Raw genomic sequence first — 19092 nt, 5'->3', positions numbered from 1 at the left:
TGGTGGTAACTAGTGGGAATAATGCTCTGTACTGCATCTCATTAGATGCCATATTTGAGAATAGTGAATATATGGCATTGACAGTTTAGTCAAAGTTTTGACCAGCCCGTGAGTTCAGATAAAGAACTTTGCCACCAGGTGTCAGCTTTTACGAAGGTTTTATGAAAATAAATGGGAGAGTTCAATAGAGACAGATACCTCTACTTGATCTATTTTTTAGTAGTGTAGTGTTATACTTAGTCATCATCAAAGAACTCTTAGAAATCAGGTAAAGACCACCTGTTAAACTTGTGTTTGTCCTCAGGTGTACAACTGGGCCATGTCGGCAGGAGACCGGGAGTCCGAGGCCCAGGCCAAGAAGGGCGAGGAGGGCACGGGCGGTGACCGCGACTCCCGCGCCGCGGCGGCGCTCAAGAAGAACTGGTGCGTGGGACTCAGGATAACTGAACTGGTAAGTCTGCTGTCTGAGCCGTCAAGAGGCCAGGAGTTTCAGGCACAGGGCTAGGATGAGGTGCGCGGGGTCGACCGCGACTCCCGCCGCGCCGCGGCGGCGCTCAAGAAGAACTGGTGCGTGGGACTCAGGATAACTGAACTGGTAAGTCTGCTGTCTGAGCCGTCAAGAGGCCAGGAGTTTCAGGCACAGGGCTAGGATGAGGTGCGCGGGGTCGACCGCGACTCCCGCCGCGCCGCGGCGGCGCTCAAGAAGAACTGGTGCGTGGGACTCAGGATAACTGAACTGGTAAGTCTGTTGTCTGAGCCGACAAGAGGCCAGGAGTTTCAGGCACAGGGCTAGGATGAGGTGCGCGGGGTCGATCGCGACTCCCGCCGCGCCGCGGCGGCGCTCAAGAAGAACTGGTGCGTGGGACTCAGGATAACTGAACTGGTAAGTCTGTTGTCTGAGCCGACAAGAGGCCAGGAGTTTCAGGCACAGGGCTAGGATGAGGTGCGCGTGGAAGACCGCGACTCCCAAGCCGCGGTGACGATCAAAAAGTGGTGTGTGGGGCTCAGGATTTTAGAGCTGGGCCATGTCGGGAGACCAAGAAGAGCGCAGGCACTAACCGCGGGGCCAGAACCCTCAAGCAGTACCTACTGATGTGTGGGGAATTCTGCATTTTAGCGTGTCACGTGTATTTAACCCGGTGGCGTTTTTTTTTAGCATCGAAACCTAGGATTGCTGGAGATGACAGGTAAGGCTTAGAGATCGCGGGATCCTCACTGCGATCAAACAGTATTCATCTCTTGGTTTCAGAGTTTTCAATTTTGAAAGTCTGTAACCTTCAATGAAAAGCGACTAAATTAAATCATAAGGTCATCACGTCACGAAAGAGACATGTCAGAATAAAGCCAAGATTAATGACACATTTTCTACAAGGTCATTGCAACAAAGAAAAGCACCAGATCAATATAACGCACTGCAATTATTACTTGCACTGGGAAACGACACATGTGCAAGTGGCCTGTCAGTGCTATTCATACATAAATAGATAATAGGTGTAGTTAACCTGTGCTCTCTAAAACAAAGTATAATAATTAAAGTAACAATCTGAAAGTAAGATTTTCTGAAGGTAAGCTAGAGCTATAATGCAAATGTTACTAAGAAAGATGACATTGATATACAAATACAAATACAAATGCGTTTATTTCATTACTTTTTACATAAGTTCTTAGGTATAGTATAAGGGTTAGGTAGGTAATTAGTCCATCTTAGGTATAAGGAGTAAGTAGGTAAGTATTAATCTAAACATTGTGTAACAAATTGTGTAAGTAATGAAAAAGGTGATATACCTATATGAGGTGAAAAAAACAGCATGATTAAGTTGTATCGAGATTCGAGAGTCACCTAAAGTATATATGATATGGATGTAGCTAGGTCACAGGTGGTAAATCAACAATTACATTAAATATCTCGATTTTTAAATGTTTATTTTATTTTTATAATATGAAACTTAGCCCGAATTGCAAAAGTTATGGAAATAGACGCAGATATCATAATTGCTTTATCGTAAACTTTAACTGAACCGATCTTATCCATACTCATTGGAAATGAAGTAATCGATACAATTGTATGACTGATATACGTATGCGATGAACTTGCTTTAGCAATGGCATTATGATTCCTCACCTTGAGAATGGGTATTGTATCTCAATTAGCGGTACTATGGGAACTTATTGTTCGTTATGGCATCGCGGTAACATCGCGTAATTGTGTGTTTACACTTTTTACACGGAGAATTGCACACAATAGCGCCTATCCTGCTCTAATACCATTTTGAAGAGTGGGAAAAGGAGTGAGTTACTGATCTCAGGTAAGGTATTTTTAAGCCTGACCTGACCAATTGTCATGTACTTAGAAAAAAAAATGAAAAAAAAAATGAAAAAAAAATTTTTTTTTTGCATCATTATAAGAAGAACCTTCAGACATTGATTTGTTAGTGAATAAATAAAAATTTCGCCGTAATTAGTAACGTCGCCCGTCGTCGGACTCAGAAATTATTGCAGTGGTTCATAACGGATTTTGTGTTACATAACTTAAAATACTCGAACATCCTAAGATATATTATTACATTTCGGGTTTCACGGGCCTATAAATCCCGGTCTTTTGATAGGCTTGCGTGGGGATATAGATCCAACACGTAGAGGCCCCTTGGAGAGCTTTAATGTCATGTAGAACGCCTGCTGGAACCCGTTCACAGGCGCAACAATATAAGACACCCATGAACCGGTCGCAGCAGGCATTGGGACTATTGTAGAAAAATTGAACAGTATACCGGTCTATGGATTGAAGTTTGGGTGGACAATGAAACTGGGCTATTGTAAAGAGGTCCGGACACCTGCCATAACAATGTTAACACCGTCATCGAGGCAGGCGGTGACTCGCCGCTGACTAGATGGGCCCCTGAAACTGCCGTCGTAAAGACGACCAGGAGCAACATCGGTGTGAGCGGCTCAGGGGTGTCGAGAGGTGTGCGCCGCTTTCTACCCAGTGGCTGTTACCAGCCACTGTGCCAACTCGCGTCTTATGCATCTTTCACTTCCACCCCTGGAGCATATAGCTCTAGCGACTCCTCCCTGGACGGCCAATGAAGGCAAGCCAGAGCTGAGAGTCCTGCGGGTCCCCTTGGGGTCCACTCCAACCGACGAAGACACGCCGGAGACGGAGACCCTGACCGACTCTCGGGAGCACTCGGGTCCGTGGGGTCGTTACTCCCCAACAGCTCGCCACAAGCTGCCCTGCGGGCATATTATTACTATTATTAGCATAGGTAGGTAATTAAAATTACTTTAATTACGAAACTTTTCCCCTTATGGTTGCCGAAGCTAATTAAAGAATTTACCTGCGCTGCTACACCACTATAATAATAAGATTTCTCTAAAGCTCAACTAAATAAAATTTAATAGTGCTTAACTCATAAATTATTTATAATAAAGAGTCCCGACCGCCACCATACAAGATGAGCGAAAGTGAAAACCATAATACTATTATCGTTAAAGAGAACGCCGCAAGAGGCCGCAAGCATTGGAAATGCGTTTGCGGTATTTACGAATATTCCAGAGACAACCACCATTTTACGCGCGCTTTCACTAATCTGTGCAAATTGGCTTTGTGCGGTTGGCAGACGTGCACCGAGTATTTCTTTAGGAATGGCGGGAAAAGTGATTGTTGGAAACTGGATAGCTCGTTTTTTTAGCATTAGAAAGAAGGTAAGCGACCTTAACATGTCTATTAATTGAAAAACGCTTTTTAAAAATCAGTAACTATTACTTATGAAAGCAGAAGAATATAAATGATCGTATTAGATTCATAATTGTGACTTATTTTTAAAACGTGTTTTTCAATTAAAAGACACATCAAGATTGTTTACCTTTTTTCTAATGCTAAAAAAAAACGAACTATAACAGAGACTTAAAAAACTATAGTTTTAATTTTAATAAGTTTTAATACGAAGCCGATATTAACAGTATTAACACAGCTTCACTGCAGAAAGTCCAGATATAACAGCTTATGAAAATTCTAACAAATGATGGTTTTTCAGGTAATCACGGTGATCGCTATTGGGCTTGTGACTGGAGCGCTAACTTCACCCTACATAGTGCAGTCGAGATTGTCGCATATTGCTGTCATCTTCTCTGCTTACTCAAGTAAGTACCTACTTGTGACATATAGCGATTGATATAGAACGCTCTAAGACTGCACATTATACAAATAACTACTTATCTCGCTTCTTTCTCGCATTATCTCGGCATTTTGCCACGGCTCATGGGAACCTGGGGTCCGCTTGACAACTAATCCCAAGAATTGACGTAGCCACTAGTATTTACGAAAGCGACTGCCATCTGACCTTACAACCCAGAGGGGAAACTAGGCCTTATTGGGATTAGTCCACAAATAGAGTCTGTGCGGAAAGAGAAGAGTCGTGGAATGTATGGGTCCCAATACATTCCACGCCTCTTCTCTTTCCGCACAGACTCTAACTACTTATATTAGATAATAATAAAACAATATCTTTTTTATAAGACTGGACATATTACTTTATATAGGCAATGACATTGACAAACAAACGCCTAGACCATATGTACTCGTATCGATATAAATCATATCTTTGCTTCTCTAATCGATCGCCACCTATCGAAGAAAACCATGTCAGAAAACTATTGTACCCGGGTGGATTTCAAAATCCTGCGAAAACTTATGGTTCGGTCTTTATAAAAAAAACTAGTAGGTTGTGCGAGTTGCAACTTTTTTATATGTTTTTAAGAACTATTATCTTAATGTTCCTTCAATTACCATCTCCAATAACTTAATAGTTTTTTTTATATAAAATGTTTTATGTGTCTAAAATCATCACCGTCTACCGGAAAAATCTGAACCTTTTTGTTTGCAGTGAAAATTATAGCATACCTATCGTACTATTGCGATTTTTCTTTTACTTATATCTTTTCCATGTTGTTGTTTAAAACATGAAAAAATATGCAATAATTCCTTCACCGAGAAAGTACATTTAAAAATATTAAAAATTTTGTCACGAATATTCGTCAACACCGTCATGGTAATGTCAATGTGAGCTTATCTCCGTGTATGAACAACGAAATACCGCTAAAGGTCCTTGCCCTATTTTTCACTTTAATATAGAATTCCAAAAATTATTTCACTATAAAGTCACATCATTGAATCGTGAGAAATATTACGAACAAATTTGTAAAACGTAGTTTGTCACAACAGAGCATCATCACCGTTATGCTTTGGTTTAAAAAAGTTACAAATGATATATTAGAAATAATTACTGAAATGAATGGCAAACTACATGAAGTTTATTGTGTAGCATAGACATTAACTACTATTATTCGTATTCTAGAAATAAAAACAAGAAACTCTCAAATCGTCAACACCATACCCATCATCACCGGGAAAAAATGACGACCGGTGATGATTTCATGTGTATGGTGATGACGGTTCTCAGAAACTTTTCTAGTTATTTTTCTATAATTCATTATGAAATTAAGCTGTATGTTTGAAAAACGTTCTCTGTCTTTTTTTTTTTTTTTTTTTTTTAATTTATTGCTAATAATCAAAAAACACTTAAAACTATTACAAAACTTCGCCAAACTGCGAAACAGTTTGTTGGCGAATGAAATACACCCAATTATACCTAAATGTTTATACCTTCATGCTTAATACTATGCTAATTACTAAACTAAATATGACTAACTTGCATTAGCGTAACTATTTAATAACAGACTTCTAATTTTTTTCTTAAATATTGTTTTTGTTGAAAAATTTTGCTCGGGGGGTATGACATTAAAAATACGCGGTATTAGGTACTGCCTTGTTCTTCGGCCGTAATAATTGGAGGCTTGTGGCTCGACATATCGTTTTCGTGTAGATTATCTTAGACTTCTGTTGTATATTTTTACTATCTTAAATTTAGGACACATATACTGTTCGACAGCTAACAGATATTTAAGTTTTTCGTGAACAGGTAAAATGTTACATCTCTGAAAAAGTTGGTTATAGTGCTTGTTACATTTTTCTTTAGTTTTCTTATCTACTAATATCTTAACAAGTCTAAGTTGTAAGTTAAGGATCTTATCAAGTTGAGTTTTAAATGTGCGACCGTATGCCACTAATCCATAACTTATCACAGAATCTGCTAATGCGTGGTACAGTGTAAATAGAACCGCCTTATTTACTATAGGTTTTAAATTGATAAATTTGCATAATATAGACCTCAACTTTTTACACACCGACTCCACATGGAGGTTCCAGTTAAAACAACTATCGACATTTAAACCCAAGTACTTATAGTTAGTGACCATTTCAAGGCGACTGCACTTACACGACACCATGTCATTGTGCAAACATTCATATGTGTGCCCTACTATTCCGAATTGTTCACAGGGAATTTTGAGGTACGGAGACTTTATCAACATACACTTGGTCTTTGCTACATTCAGTATAATACCGTTATCGTGTGCCCACCTCAGAATGTTGTTAAAGTCTGCCTGCAGCCTGTCCCGCATGAGCGCGACGTCCCGGTCGGCGTACACCAGGCACGTGTCGTCCGCGTACATGTAGGTGGAGCAGTGCTCCACGACGTTGCTAATGCTGTTCACGTGCATGATGTACCCGACCGGGCCGTACACTGACCCAGTCGGTACGCCGTATTTTATATTGGCTTCTTCTCCCGTTTCATCTATTATCTTCGTGCGAAGCGACCGGTTATGTAAGTAGCTCTGAAACCACAGATGCCGCACTCTTGCATAGCTTTGAGTAGCAATGTGTGGTCCAAAGTGTCAAAAGCTTTTTTGAAGTCAATATATAATACAGCTACATACATTTTTTTATCCAATTTATCATTTACATCGTCCACAAATTGCGCTAAAGCAGTAGATGTACTGTGTGACCTTCTAAATCCATGTTGTGTGTCTGATAAGACGTTATTATTTTCTAAGAAGGTATTTAGTCTGCCTACTATTACTTTTTCTGTTATCTTATTTATTGTGGATAGGATAGCGATAGGCCTATAATTAGAATAGTCACAGTGACTGCCTTGTTTGAAAATCGGACGTATAATAGCCTTTTTTAAGTAATCTGGGTATACACCCTGTTTGGCACACATGTTTATAAATTTAGCTAGCACTGGGCTTATTTTGTTTTTCACATATTTTAGGTCACAAACTCTAATGTCGTCTAACCCCGGAGCTTTCCGACAGTTTAAGTGGTCTATGATTTTTTCAATTTCCTGCGAATTAACTAGCTGAAACCTAAAAGATACATTACTTGGCCTTACATAGGCTGACCGGTTTAAGAAATTGTGGTCACAGTGGTGCTTAACACGGTCAATTTCTTCTGTGAAGGTTTTGGCAAAGTTCGTACATATATTTCGTACAGAATCCGTCTTCCCCAAGTACTTCATTATAACGGTATCAACATCATCTTTTTTATTACCTAACCACTTGTTTATGACTGCCCAGATCTTTCTACAATCCCCATTACAGTTAAATATTTCCTCTCTCCGAAACTTATTTCTAGCTGAATTTATTTATTTATTTTTATTTATTAACACTATATAATGTCTACCTTATAAATGTAGAATAAATGTAGAAGAAGATATAACTATTTCTTTCACACTAAAGGATGGTTAGTTTTTAAATAACATTTTGACTGAAGTAGGCAAAATTTAGGTCACTTAGAACTTAGAACATACAAATGTTTTTTTTAATAATCTAATAATGTAAATCGTGCAACTTAGAGTCTGTAATTGCATGTTAGTCATGTTAAAACAAAGTATACAAACGTAAAGTAAACAAGCAACATATATTAAGTTTTAAGCGACCATAGGCTACGATACTGGCTCACTATCGTGATGGCCTTATGTTTTTTGATGATATTATATTAATTGATGTATATAATTACAGCAATTAATAATTATACCGTTGGGTAGTCACCGGGCCCAATACCTAACATTTTGTAACTTATGACATGCATTACAAGTAGGGGTCCTGCAACTTATAAAACACTGATTATATATTAATGTTTAGCTATTAAACAACATATATATTGATTTAAATCATTATAGCTATTTTTAAAGTTAATTTATAAAACAACAAAAATACAAACTTATGCAATGAATCAAATTATAAAAAAAAGTAATATATCATAAGAATTAAGCTCATTGGTAAGCCAGGAATTTTATAATATGATATAAATACCAAGTTATGCAGTAGATAAAAGAAGATGCGGGTTTAAACTGATAATAAGAGTACAATATTGTTTATATGATTTAACATTGAAAAAAAACATAAAATTAATCGAATACATAAATTGCCTATTTCGGAATATAAATTATTTAAAATTATACAATAAATATACTTGTTATATATTTAATTATATGAATAAAATGTATTTTTTATAATTTTCTAAAAATAATTTATGTAGCTAGTCTTATGTTCAAAAACATGTTATTTGTAATGTTTATTAAAGTTCTAAAGCCTTACAATTAAAAACAGTTTTTGTTTTTTTAATACGTTTTTTATGCATATATAAATTAGTTCCCAAATCGTCATTACCGTACATGCAGTGTCATTACCGTCTATAAAAGAGTCATTACCATACCATGGTTGTCATCACCATCTTGCGTTTTTATTTTCCGAAAGCGATAAATTCAAATATAAGCCACAAATGATTGTATAAATACCATAAATATCCTCCATATACAGCCCCCTATTACTTTACCCAGCTAGAATCGTGTTAAATTAAACATTAAAAAAAAAAATTTTTTGTATGGTGAAATTTTTTGTGATGAAATCCACCCTCCCAAACCCTCAATTTAATAATTAAGTATGCTGTGATATGCATAATATAATAAGCATATACGTATGGTATGACTAATACTAATAGACCCGACAACGTTAAGTACTTAATAAAGTCAAGCAAACCTCAGGCAATTAGGACTTTTTGTGCATCTGCGTGGACAGTGAATAAGTATAATTTAAGCACGTTAAACTCGGATTTAATTTAAATTTTCATTAGATCATCCTGAATCTTATACATTGATGCGAGTTTTGTGTTCTTCTTTTTGTAAATTTCTGTCCACAATGATGCGTGAAAAATAACCAAAATAGATAAAAATAATAATAACGTTAATAGGTTCATCACATGCGCTTTTTGGTGCGTGACACCAGCTGCCCTCCAAACTCACCAAATTATTCCTAACAGAATAAAACACCAAGGGACCAAGGCCAAATGCTATTCTGCTCACTGATGCGTGCGTATACCCTACACCCTACCCTACTGCAAGTTGATATTGTTCTAACGTATGCAGTGGTCTGTGATGCATAGTGACGGTTGGTCATAGAATAGACAAACAAATATTTGGAATTTTTAGGAAGGTAAATTTATTTTAAGTTTTGAATAGCTTTTCGCTTTTTACGCAATTATTTGTTTTTTTTTTCAAGTCTTAACCGGGGATGGTTAGCAATACATCATGTAAAATAAAAAATAACTAAAACCATTAAGTGTGGTATATTTTTTATTTAAATTCAATTGTTTTTCTATGATTTTATAACCCTCCTTTATTATATTTTAATGGCAAAAAACATGCTCTGAAATTATTAAAGAGCATGTCATTTACAAGGAGTTCCTACATTTCCCCATCAGCCAGTTTAAAGGGATGGTTTTCGACTTTTCGCAGGTCTACGCACTGTTTTTCCAAAGATTAGAAAATTGGCAAACCTCGTTAACACGGTCCGTGTGAAACCATGACCTAATTGGCACAATGGTATTTGTTGTAATCATTCAATTTGTGGTTAATTGTTAAACTGTCGAACGTCAAACTATTTCCATGCTCCATCGGACGCGGCTGAAATCCGAACGATTAAACATTTGCTGGCCATAGATTCCTTTTTTTACGTATTACCAACCTATATACAAATATTAACTCATCAGGGCAAAAACGATGAGGATAAAAACAATAATTATAAAAAGTCATTGTGTTAATGAATCTTGTCTGATATTTTGGTGACAGAACTCCATGGAAAAGACTTCCGTAGTTCCTGAATAGTCTACCCGAGAACATTCGGCATGAGCCAAATAAGGAAAGGTTCAAAAGCGCCGTAAAACTGTACCTACTGCAAACACTTAAGTGACAATTGCACAGGTGAAAGTGCGACTTAAGTGTTTAGATTTAATAATACCTTAAATTAGTACTTACTTAAAAATACATGTGTATATAGAGACTCTTACCTGCAGGCAAACTGTAAATACAGTTTTGCAGGAACCTGTCTAGTTATAAGCTCTGTACTGTGTATTAAAAAATAAAATAATTATTAAGCTACCGGATGTTCGTTAGAAGATAATTCACGTCATTTAAAAACTAATTTCTTGGTTAATCAAGCATTTGATTAGGTAAGGAGGCAACAAAAGTATTTAAATCTGTTGAACTCTTCCTTGTGTAAGTTTGACAAAAAATCTTAAGTACTTATTAAAAAATAAATGATAGTAGGATATATACCTAATACTCGTACATAATACCTAATACTACTACCTAATATAGATTTGCCATAAATTTTGTCCCTCCGTTAATTGTACCTACAGGTCAATTATGAATTAGATTAATTAAATTAAATTTTAATTTACATGTTAAATAGTAACTAATTACGAATTTGAAATGCATAATGATTATTCGATATTGTCAGCCTTTGCGTTAATACATACATGTTTTAATGAAAGAGCGCTACTTTTTCATCGTCGAAAATATTATATGTAAGGGTGTTGCTTATTTCGTCGAAATTGAAATTTTCTATGTCTCACCCCCTTCAATTGTTCTCTTTCACTAAAAAACAAATGTGGAATTATTTCAGAATTTTTAATTTCGTTTTAGGGGTCGCTACCGAATTTAGAAAATTTGGATCCTTCATACATGATGATTTTTTTTATTTTTTTTTAGTGAAACAGTGAGCCAAAGTATATGGAAGCTATTTATATGTAATTCAATACTAGCTAGGTATAGTTAATATATTTTTAAATAATTTTTATTCCTGTTTTAGGAGTGCGCACTGCAGAATCAATATTTAGAACGCCTAAACCACGCATAATAAGCTTTAAAAAAAATAGTGGTATTATTTTATGTTAAACTGCACATCCCTCTCCCCACAATGACCCGTTGTCTCATAAAAAAAACGAGAAAAATAAAACTAAAAAAAATTAATCTTGTATGGAGGGTCCAAATTTTCAAAATTCGGTTGCAACCCCTAAAACGTAATTGAAGATTCTGAAAAATATCTACATTTGTTTTTTAGTCAAATAGAACAATTTAAGGGGGTGAGACATAGAAAACAGTGTTGCCAGGGCTCTGGAGTCCTAAGTTACGGTTCGTTTCCCTAATAGTCACGTTTTTGCTGCTTAAGTCACATTTTAATATTATTGTATTGTATGGGTAGGTATAGCTGGTCAAGCAAATCTTGTCAGTAAAAAAGGCGCGAAATTCTAATTTTTCGCCAATCTGATCAAATTGCCCGATCGAATCAGGACGTGCGGACGCAAACGCCAATTTGGCTCGCCGAATTAAACGCCGATTATGACCGATATTACCGATAAAATGGAGTGTGGACGCAAGAATTTCAATTTGTGACGCCAGTATTTTAGTATTGAAGCAAATTTCCAATTTAGGGGGCTCTAATATCACCATAAATCTAAAATTGGTGATAAAATTGGAAATTGCCACCAATTTCATTTCTGATCAAATCGGTCGATTTGATCACCTCTGTCTATACACTCCTGTAAGTTCCTTTTATTATTTCTTGTTTTTTTTTTTCTCCCTGAAAATAATCAATTCTTCCAGCAAAATTAGCATTTTATTACTTTGCCTCACATGTGGATAAAATGCAGCTTTCTTATCAGTTATCGAACAATCACGAGAGCCTTTAAGCAGTATCTAGACGGGATGACCAAATCGACTGATTTGATCAGAAATGAAATTGGCGTCAATCTCCAATTTAAGGCGTATCCAGATTAGTCAATTTTTCGCCAATCTGATTAAATTGCCCGATCGAATCAGGAGGTGTGGACACAAAAATACTAATCTTCGAAGCTAGTATCTATGGAATGCTAGGATCTGTACGTGCGTTTGTTTATGGTACTAAAATTGGTGATTAAATTGTGTACGTGTGAACGCTAGATGAGATTGGCGCCAATTATTTTCCTGATCAATTCGACCGATTTGATCAGACCTGGATACCACCACGGAGAAGAAGTAGAGACAGGGCTCCAACCCGGTGGTCTGATGCCATACGCGACGCTACGGGCGTCAACATCCAGGGGGCAATACAGCTGGCCCAAGACAGGGGGGTTTGGAGAGCGGTGGTGAAGAACTGCACTCCTGATGGTCACGACCCTCAGCCTTGAGGAACCGACAAAGAAGAAGAAAGGATACCACTTAAATCACCAATTTTAGATTTGTGATATTAGAGCCCTCTAAATTGAACAAATGCCCCAGAACGAAAATACTGTCGTCACAAATTGGTATTCTTGCGTCCGCAACTCCGCACCTCATTTTATCGGTCATTATCGGCAGTTGAATTCGGCGAGTCAAATTGGCGTTTACATCCGCACGTCCTGATTCGATCGGACAATTTAATCAGATTGGCGAAAAATGTACTAGTCTGGATACGCCTTTACCAACTGGTGTAGTAAAAATGAAATAGCCAAACGCAGATTGTTTTTGCAGTCACAGACAAAGAAATATTGAATTGAACCTTTGGTTGACGATATATTCCAGACATTTACGTTGATACGAAATCTTAATAAAAACAATTATTAATCAAAGTTAACCTATATATCGAATCGTAAACAAATTCGGGAAAAACACTGTTATCTTCACAGGCATATTAATAAAAGCGCGAAGCGTGAAATCGCCGGACCTAGTCACATGAGTCACAGTCAGTCAGTGCGAAAGAAAAGTTTTGAATGTTTACACTGTTTACATTGTTCACCGCTCGCGCGACTGCAAGACCGTGCAAGTGCAACTAGTGCAAGCAACGGTTCATTTAATGGCGTCTGTACTCAACTTGCGGCATTTATTATTCATTAAACGTAATCAAAAGAAAATAAAAAAGTATATGCGTAAATAATTTACCCCCGGATAAAAATAACACAGTAATGGTTTTTGAGCACTCATAATAAATCTCAAAATAACTGATGTAGTGCAATGATTAGTATACATAGGTACAGACTAAAAGAAATGAATCATTACACTAAAAAAACAACTACTAGGTATACTATCAAACTAAATAACACTTTCATGTCAAGGTAACAAGTCTCATTTTGCCACGACTATTATAATAAACATGATGGTGGATGTAACGTCAAAGTAACAGTGCAAGTGTCAACTTGGGTGCGTTCACTGCGTTCCTAAATAATACGAATTGCAGAACTAAACTTGTACAAAATTCGACTAGCTTAATAAGTCACAAAAATTGCCTCATGATCGAAAGTCACACACATGTCACACGAGAAGGCGAAAAGTCACGAAAAATGTGACTTTTGTGACCATCTGGCAACACTGATAGAAAATTTCAATTTCGACGAAATAAGAATCTAAACTAAAAATAGTACTTGTTTACTTATTTTTTACCAGTAATAAACGCAATTATTTTATCCATTCATTGCACTAGTAACAATATTGGTATCGTAATAACAAAACGGCAAAAACATAACACCGATGTCATTGCCTTTTTATGCAATTTCAATTTACAATCAGTTTCACTGTAAACTGGAAAATCGGTTTCATTGAACTTTGCGTGAAAGTTGTAATGAGCAACTTCAGTGACGAGTAATGAATGAAGACATTTAATTACGGACTTAGGTTCTATACAGTAACCTAAAAAAACATAGTTATTTCCTTTATGCGACTATGCGTTATACAATACAATAAAAATATAAATAAGACTGTGCGTTAATTGGGCCATTTTTTTGTCGAATTAATTTTTTGACAGATATTGATAAAAATTTTGTAGAATTGAAAAGCTCCTTATTCTGAGTATACCTAATAAATGAGTACAATGATCAAATTGATTAATGATCGACAGGTTACATCATCATCACCGGCATCCTGATCCTCGCGCGGCTGTTCGGCGAGTCGGCGGGATGGAAGACCTCCATCGGCTTTTCTGTGCTCGGGGTGGTCATGTTCACCGCCGCTGCAGCCGTCATTTTCTATGGTAAGTCGGGACCAAGGCTCGGAACCGGTTTTTTCTTCATACTAAAAATACCGGTATTATTAAGTTACGTTCTTTTTCGTTCTTTAATGGGATAAATGGGACAATCTAATAATGCGAAGTTGTTACCTAAATACATGATTCAGTCCTACGTAAAGAGCATAAAATAATATAAAATATTGGGCTATTTTGGGATTTAAAAAAAACGGTTCAGAGCCCTGGTCGGCACTGGAGTCTCTTTGGCATGGCTTTTAGGTCGTTCTCAAATTATAAGACTGCGGTCAGACTCAACTCCGTCAAACTTTTCATACATTTAGTATGGTTTGACGGAGTTTAGACACAGGCACAAATCTGCAGAATGGCCCTTTTAATCATAGAAATCATAAAGTCTTCATAATTTGTTGCTTGCCAATTCAGTACAGTTAACTTAGAGTTAAGCGCTTTACAAACCTTACTTAATTCAGTAACTGACGACAGGAACGCAGCAAAACGCTTTAGCTTTAAACGTACTCGGTACCTCCCTGTTAGTACACTGGCCGCCGGCTTTAACTACGGAGGACCCAGTTATAGAATCTTGTTTCAGGAGTTGCAGCAAAAACCAACTTTGCTCTCTGTGGTTATTATAAAGAAGACATTATATTCATTAGGGTTAACTGGTAGAGAATGCCTTCTGGCATTAAGTTCGCCTTTTGTACCATTTTTACTGTGCAATAAAGTTTAAATAAATAAATAAAATTATATTGATAAACTAATGTTGCTCTACTTCACAGACTGCTAAGCTAATGGTGCATGAACGTTGTAATAGGATACGTCTATGACTCTATCTATGCTCTACGTTCTCTATGACTAATAGAAATATTAACGTACCTATGTGAAGCGGTATGTACAAACACACATCGCAAATATTATGTGTCTTTATAGCTAGCGTATTAAATCATCTTTATCAACAATAGTCTTAGAGTCTATAGGTATAATATGTATAGACCATAAGTGTCTAGTGGATGAGACAATGTTTTTCGCATACTAAATAAGAATAGAGCAAGGGTTTTGGTGCCAATGGCACCTTATCAAGCATACAGAGCAAAAAATTTTGCACACTGGCAGATACCTGCTACTTGCTCTTAGGGGGCCCACAGATTAGGTACGAGTTCGCCGGACGATATCAGCCTGTCAGTTGTTCGGAGCTGTCAAATTTTGTGTTTAACTGAAAGGCCGATATCGTCCGGCGAACTGGTAATCAGTGGGCCCCTTTAGGGGACTGCAAGCACGACGGCTTAGCTATCAGATTTTACGACCGATTAAAGACAATTAAAACAACTGTATAATTTCATTGTTATGCATGCATTGCCTTTGGTTCCTCTCACTCCATAAGGTGCAACGCAATTGACACAAACTCCTGGGAATGCCATAACTTCCGCTCCTTTCTATTTTAACCTCCATACCCCTAATGTATTCGTGAAACTGTCCCGTATGATATCCGGGAGTTTATGGTCACTCATACAAATAATGAGAGTATTAACAACATTATAAAAAAATACAGTTAGAGACACTAATCGATCGAGGACATATCAAATGATTTCTGTGCGCTCTATCGAAAGTATGAAAAAAAAAATTGAATTCTTTTATATTTCTTAAAAAGTACACAGCTATCACATAAAAAAAAAAAAAAATACGTGGCTAAATCTAATTGGGAGTGGAACCACGCAATATCATTTAATTTACATGTTGGTCAACGGCATTTACTCTGATCCTTAGTCCAGGCATCCAGACCAAGTGTATTACGCTCATATTCTCCCTGAATGAATACTTAATCCATTCTGCCGTTTACATTTACAAAATTACAGTCTTTTTTTTATTTCAGACTGGCATACTTCGTACTACGTAGTGGTCCGACCGAACAAGCAAGCTTACGACCTCCTTCTATCGTCGGGGGTGTTCGCGGTTCTCGGCGCGGCTGTATTCATGTTCCACGCCTTCTTCACTTTCCGGAAGGAAGCAGACATTTAAAAAAATAACATCGATCACTCTACTTTTACTATGTGTCAGAAATGCCAGTACTGTGTCAATCTATATCAATTAAAAAAAAATCGATACAGAGATATGGAACATATTCTGTATGATCTTCAATCTTAATTTTATCTCTTTTATTAACTGCCTTATATAGTTTTTAATTTAAGTTTAGTATTCGATATTTTTATTTGCTCTGTTGGCATAATGCAATTTAATGCAATTCATTTGTAAATACATAATTTGTTAAGAAACCGTAAGTTGTCCTCATTGAGTAGCTATTCAGTTTTTCAAATCCAGTTTTTTTTCAGTTTGTTGATAAAGTCAACGTATTGTGAATTTTGTCTTAAGTAGCAGCTCAAGTAAAATAAAGGTTTTTTTTCATGGCAGCATTTTTTTAAATAAATCATTGATTTTGGCCGAGGGAGTGCAAGTTACGTAAAATTAAGTTTTAGAATAATTTTCGTAGTATGAATTTAGTTTTTATTTCTTGGAGAAAGATGTATGAGGTTGTAAAAATCGTGCAAGAGTGGAAAATTTAATAAATAAATGGTTGAGGTCTCATGTGTATTAAAAATATCTGGTGATGGCCTAATTAAAATGGGTTGTGTAAATGTGGTTTTGAAGATTGACACTTCTTTATAGGGCGTATTACGGCTTAGTATTTAAGACTTTTTAAACCAACGAGTATTACTTAAATATTTAGTATTACGCCTTCATAACTTTCTTTATCTTTATAAGAAAAACCTTAAATTAAAAAAGATATGAACTTTTTAAATTTTCGCGCGCATTATTGTTTAACATCTGCCACAGATACAGTAAAGTATGATAAAAAAGTGGGACAGCAGACATGCGTGCGACCATAATCAATTTATAGTAAAAACAATTCTAGAAACTTTTTGACAAAAATACACTTCAATTTTATTATGGGCGTTTTGACGTGCATGTTGCATGCTTTTCATGCTTAGTTATAATTTATTTATATTGTAATCGTAATTGTTAATACTGAAACATTCCGCTAAAACCAAATTTATGTTAGTGTGTAAGTGCGTGTCGTATACAGACATGCAAAAGTTAAATATGTTGTAGTTGGACCATATAGCCCGCTAGCATACTTCATAGAAAAGATCGTTCTTAGACCTAGTAAGTCTTAATATACACGGTGAGAATTAGAAATGGGCAGACGTAGGAATTATATTTAAATAGCAATTGATGTATCCTGACTTATTTGTGCATAACTAATCAGATTTATAAATGAAAGAAAGTAATTGATTTTCTTTTCTTTTCATATAAGTAATTTGTAAGCATTTAAAGACACAATAAGGTAAGGAAAAAGCAAAATGTTGCTTTCGAAATAATTCACTTAATATTAATTTAAATAATATGTTAGATATTTCATAGGTTTATGTTAAATAATTATTACTTTTATTGAAAGGGAGAACCAAAGCAGTAATCAGTATCCGTCCAGTAGTAGTTTTAGTTTATTAAATTTCCTTTCATTTTAACCTACCTTCACCTAAAGCCTGGCAAAAAAGAGTAGAAATTAAAAAGTGGCAACACTGTAGTGTCGTCCCTTTCAAATCAATTTATATAGGAGAACAGGACGACACTACAGTGTTGCCACTTTTTAATTTCTACTCTTTTTTGCCAGGCTTACATGATACTTACATGATTCTGTATTTCTGTATCTTTTGTAATAAATTAAATTAAAATAGATTATTTTTCATCATCAAAATAGGTTATAGAGTTTATTTGGTATTTAATCTAAGAAAATTAAATAATGTAGATGCATGTAAACAGTACACTGGCGCTAATGTTACCTTATTTATCCACGACCGCAACAAAAGGTACCCGCGACACGCACATATAATTATAATAAAATATTAAATATTATTGTATATATACATTGTATCCGTTGTAATTGTTTAATAAATAAATATAATTCAAAATGTTGTTTTACTTTTTCTGTATAATTTATTTAGAGAGGAGAGGATAGATATTCAGATAACTCCTTCCTTCTTCCTCGCGTTATCCCGGCATTTTGCCACGGCTCATGAGAGCCTGGGGTCCGCTTGACAACTAATCCCATGATTTGACGTAGGCACTAGTTTTTACGAAAGCGACTGCCATCTGACCTTCCAACCCAGAGGGGAAACTAGGCCTTATTGGGATTAGTCCGGTTTCCTCACGATGTTTTCCTTCACCGAAAAGCGACTGGCAAATATCAAATAATATTTCGTACCTACATAAGTTCCGAAAAACTCATTGGTACGGTACGAGCCGGGGTTTGAACCCGCGACCTCCGGATTGAAAGTCGCACGCTCTTACCGCTTTCAGATAACTAACTGTTCTTTTTATATTTAGATCAGTTTACGGAATTTATAAAAAAAAATTGTCTTTATAGAAAATATTACAAGTGAAAAACAACTCGAATAGATTTTTTGTTTGTTACGTACAAAACTTAGGAGCGAAAAACAATTTCCATGCAAATTTGTAATTGCTCCTAACTTTTATAATAACTAAAAATGCGAAAAAAATCAAACGAAGGGGCATAGCTATGGTCAATATACAAATTGTGTCAAAATATTTTAAATAACTTTAATATCCAAAGATAAAATTGAGACTACATTAGCATGGAAAGGCGGTTTCAGGGCGGTCACCCACTTTCGTCTTAAAAAGTCAGCAAACTTAATAAATGTTGGAGTTCAAGGTTTACTAGCTTAAATAGTTATTTCTTAAACAAGGGAACAAAGTTGTCGTTTAACCCTCCTGTTAATTGTGAGACCCTGAGCAAGCGAGAAATACCACATTAAATACTTAGGTACGAGGGTGAATCAAAAAGTCCTTAGAACTGGCTGTTTATAAAAAGTT

At 36.1% G+C, this 19092-nt stretch overlaps 2 protein-coding genes across 3 annotated transcripts in view; one reads left to right on the top strand and one right to left on the bottom strand.

The window, feature by feature from the left end:
* LOC134791758 (uncharacterized) overlaps window positions 1–16947 on the top strand; it is a 39546-nt gene extending 22599 nt beyond the window's left edge. For both annotated transcript variants that reach the window (XM_063762906.1, XM_063762907.1), the window contains exons 2-5: window positions 305–451; window positions 4035–4140; window positions 14086–14217; window positions 16076–16947. In XM_063762906.1, coding sequence (XP_063618976.1) covers window positions 305–451; window positions 4035–4140; window positions 14086–14217; window positions 16076–16221 — 531 coding nt within the window. In that variant the 3' untranslated portion in view covers window positions 16222–16947. The remainder of the gene's footprint in view (window positions 1–304; window positions 452–4034; window positions 4141–14085; window positions 14218–16075) is intronic.
* The window catches only part of LOC134791696 (adenylosuccinate lyase), a 69132-nt gene that overhangs the window by 45690 nt on the left and 4350 nt on the right, over window positions 1–19092 (bottom strand). The window lies entirely within an intron of this gene.

This window comes from Cydia splendana, chromosome 6 (genome assembly GCF_910591565.1).
Source record: "Cydia splendana chromosome 6, ilCydSple1.2, whole genome shotgun sequence".
NCBI lineage: Eukaryota > Metazoa > Arthropoda > Insecta > Lepidoptera > Tortricidae > Cydia > Cydia splendana.
This window is presented reverse-complemented; position numbering and strand designations above follow the sequence as displayed.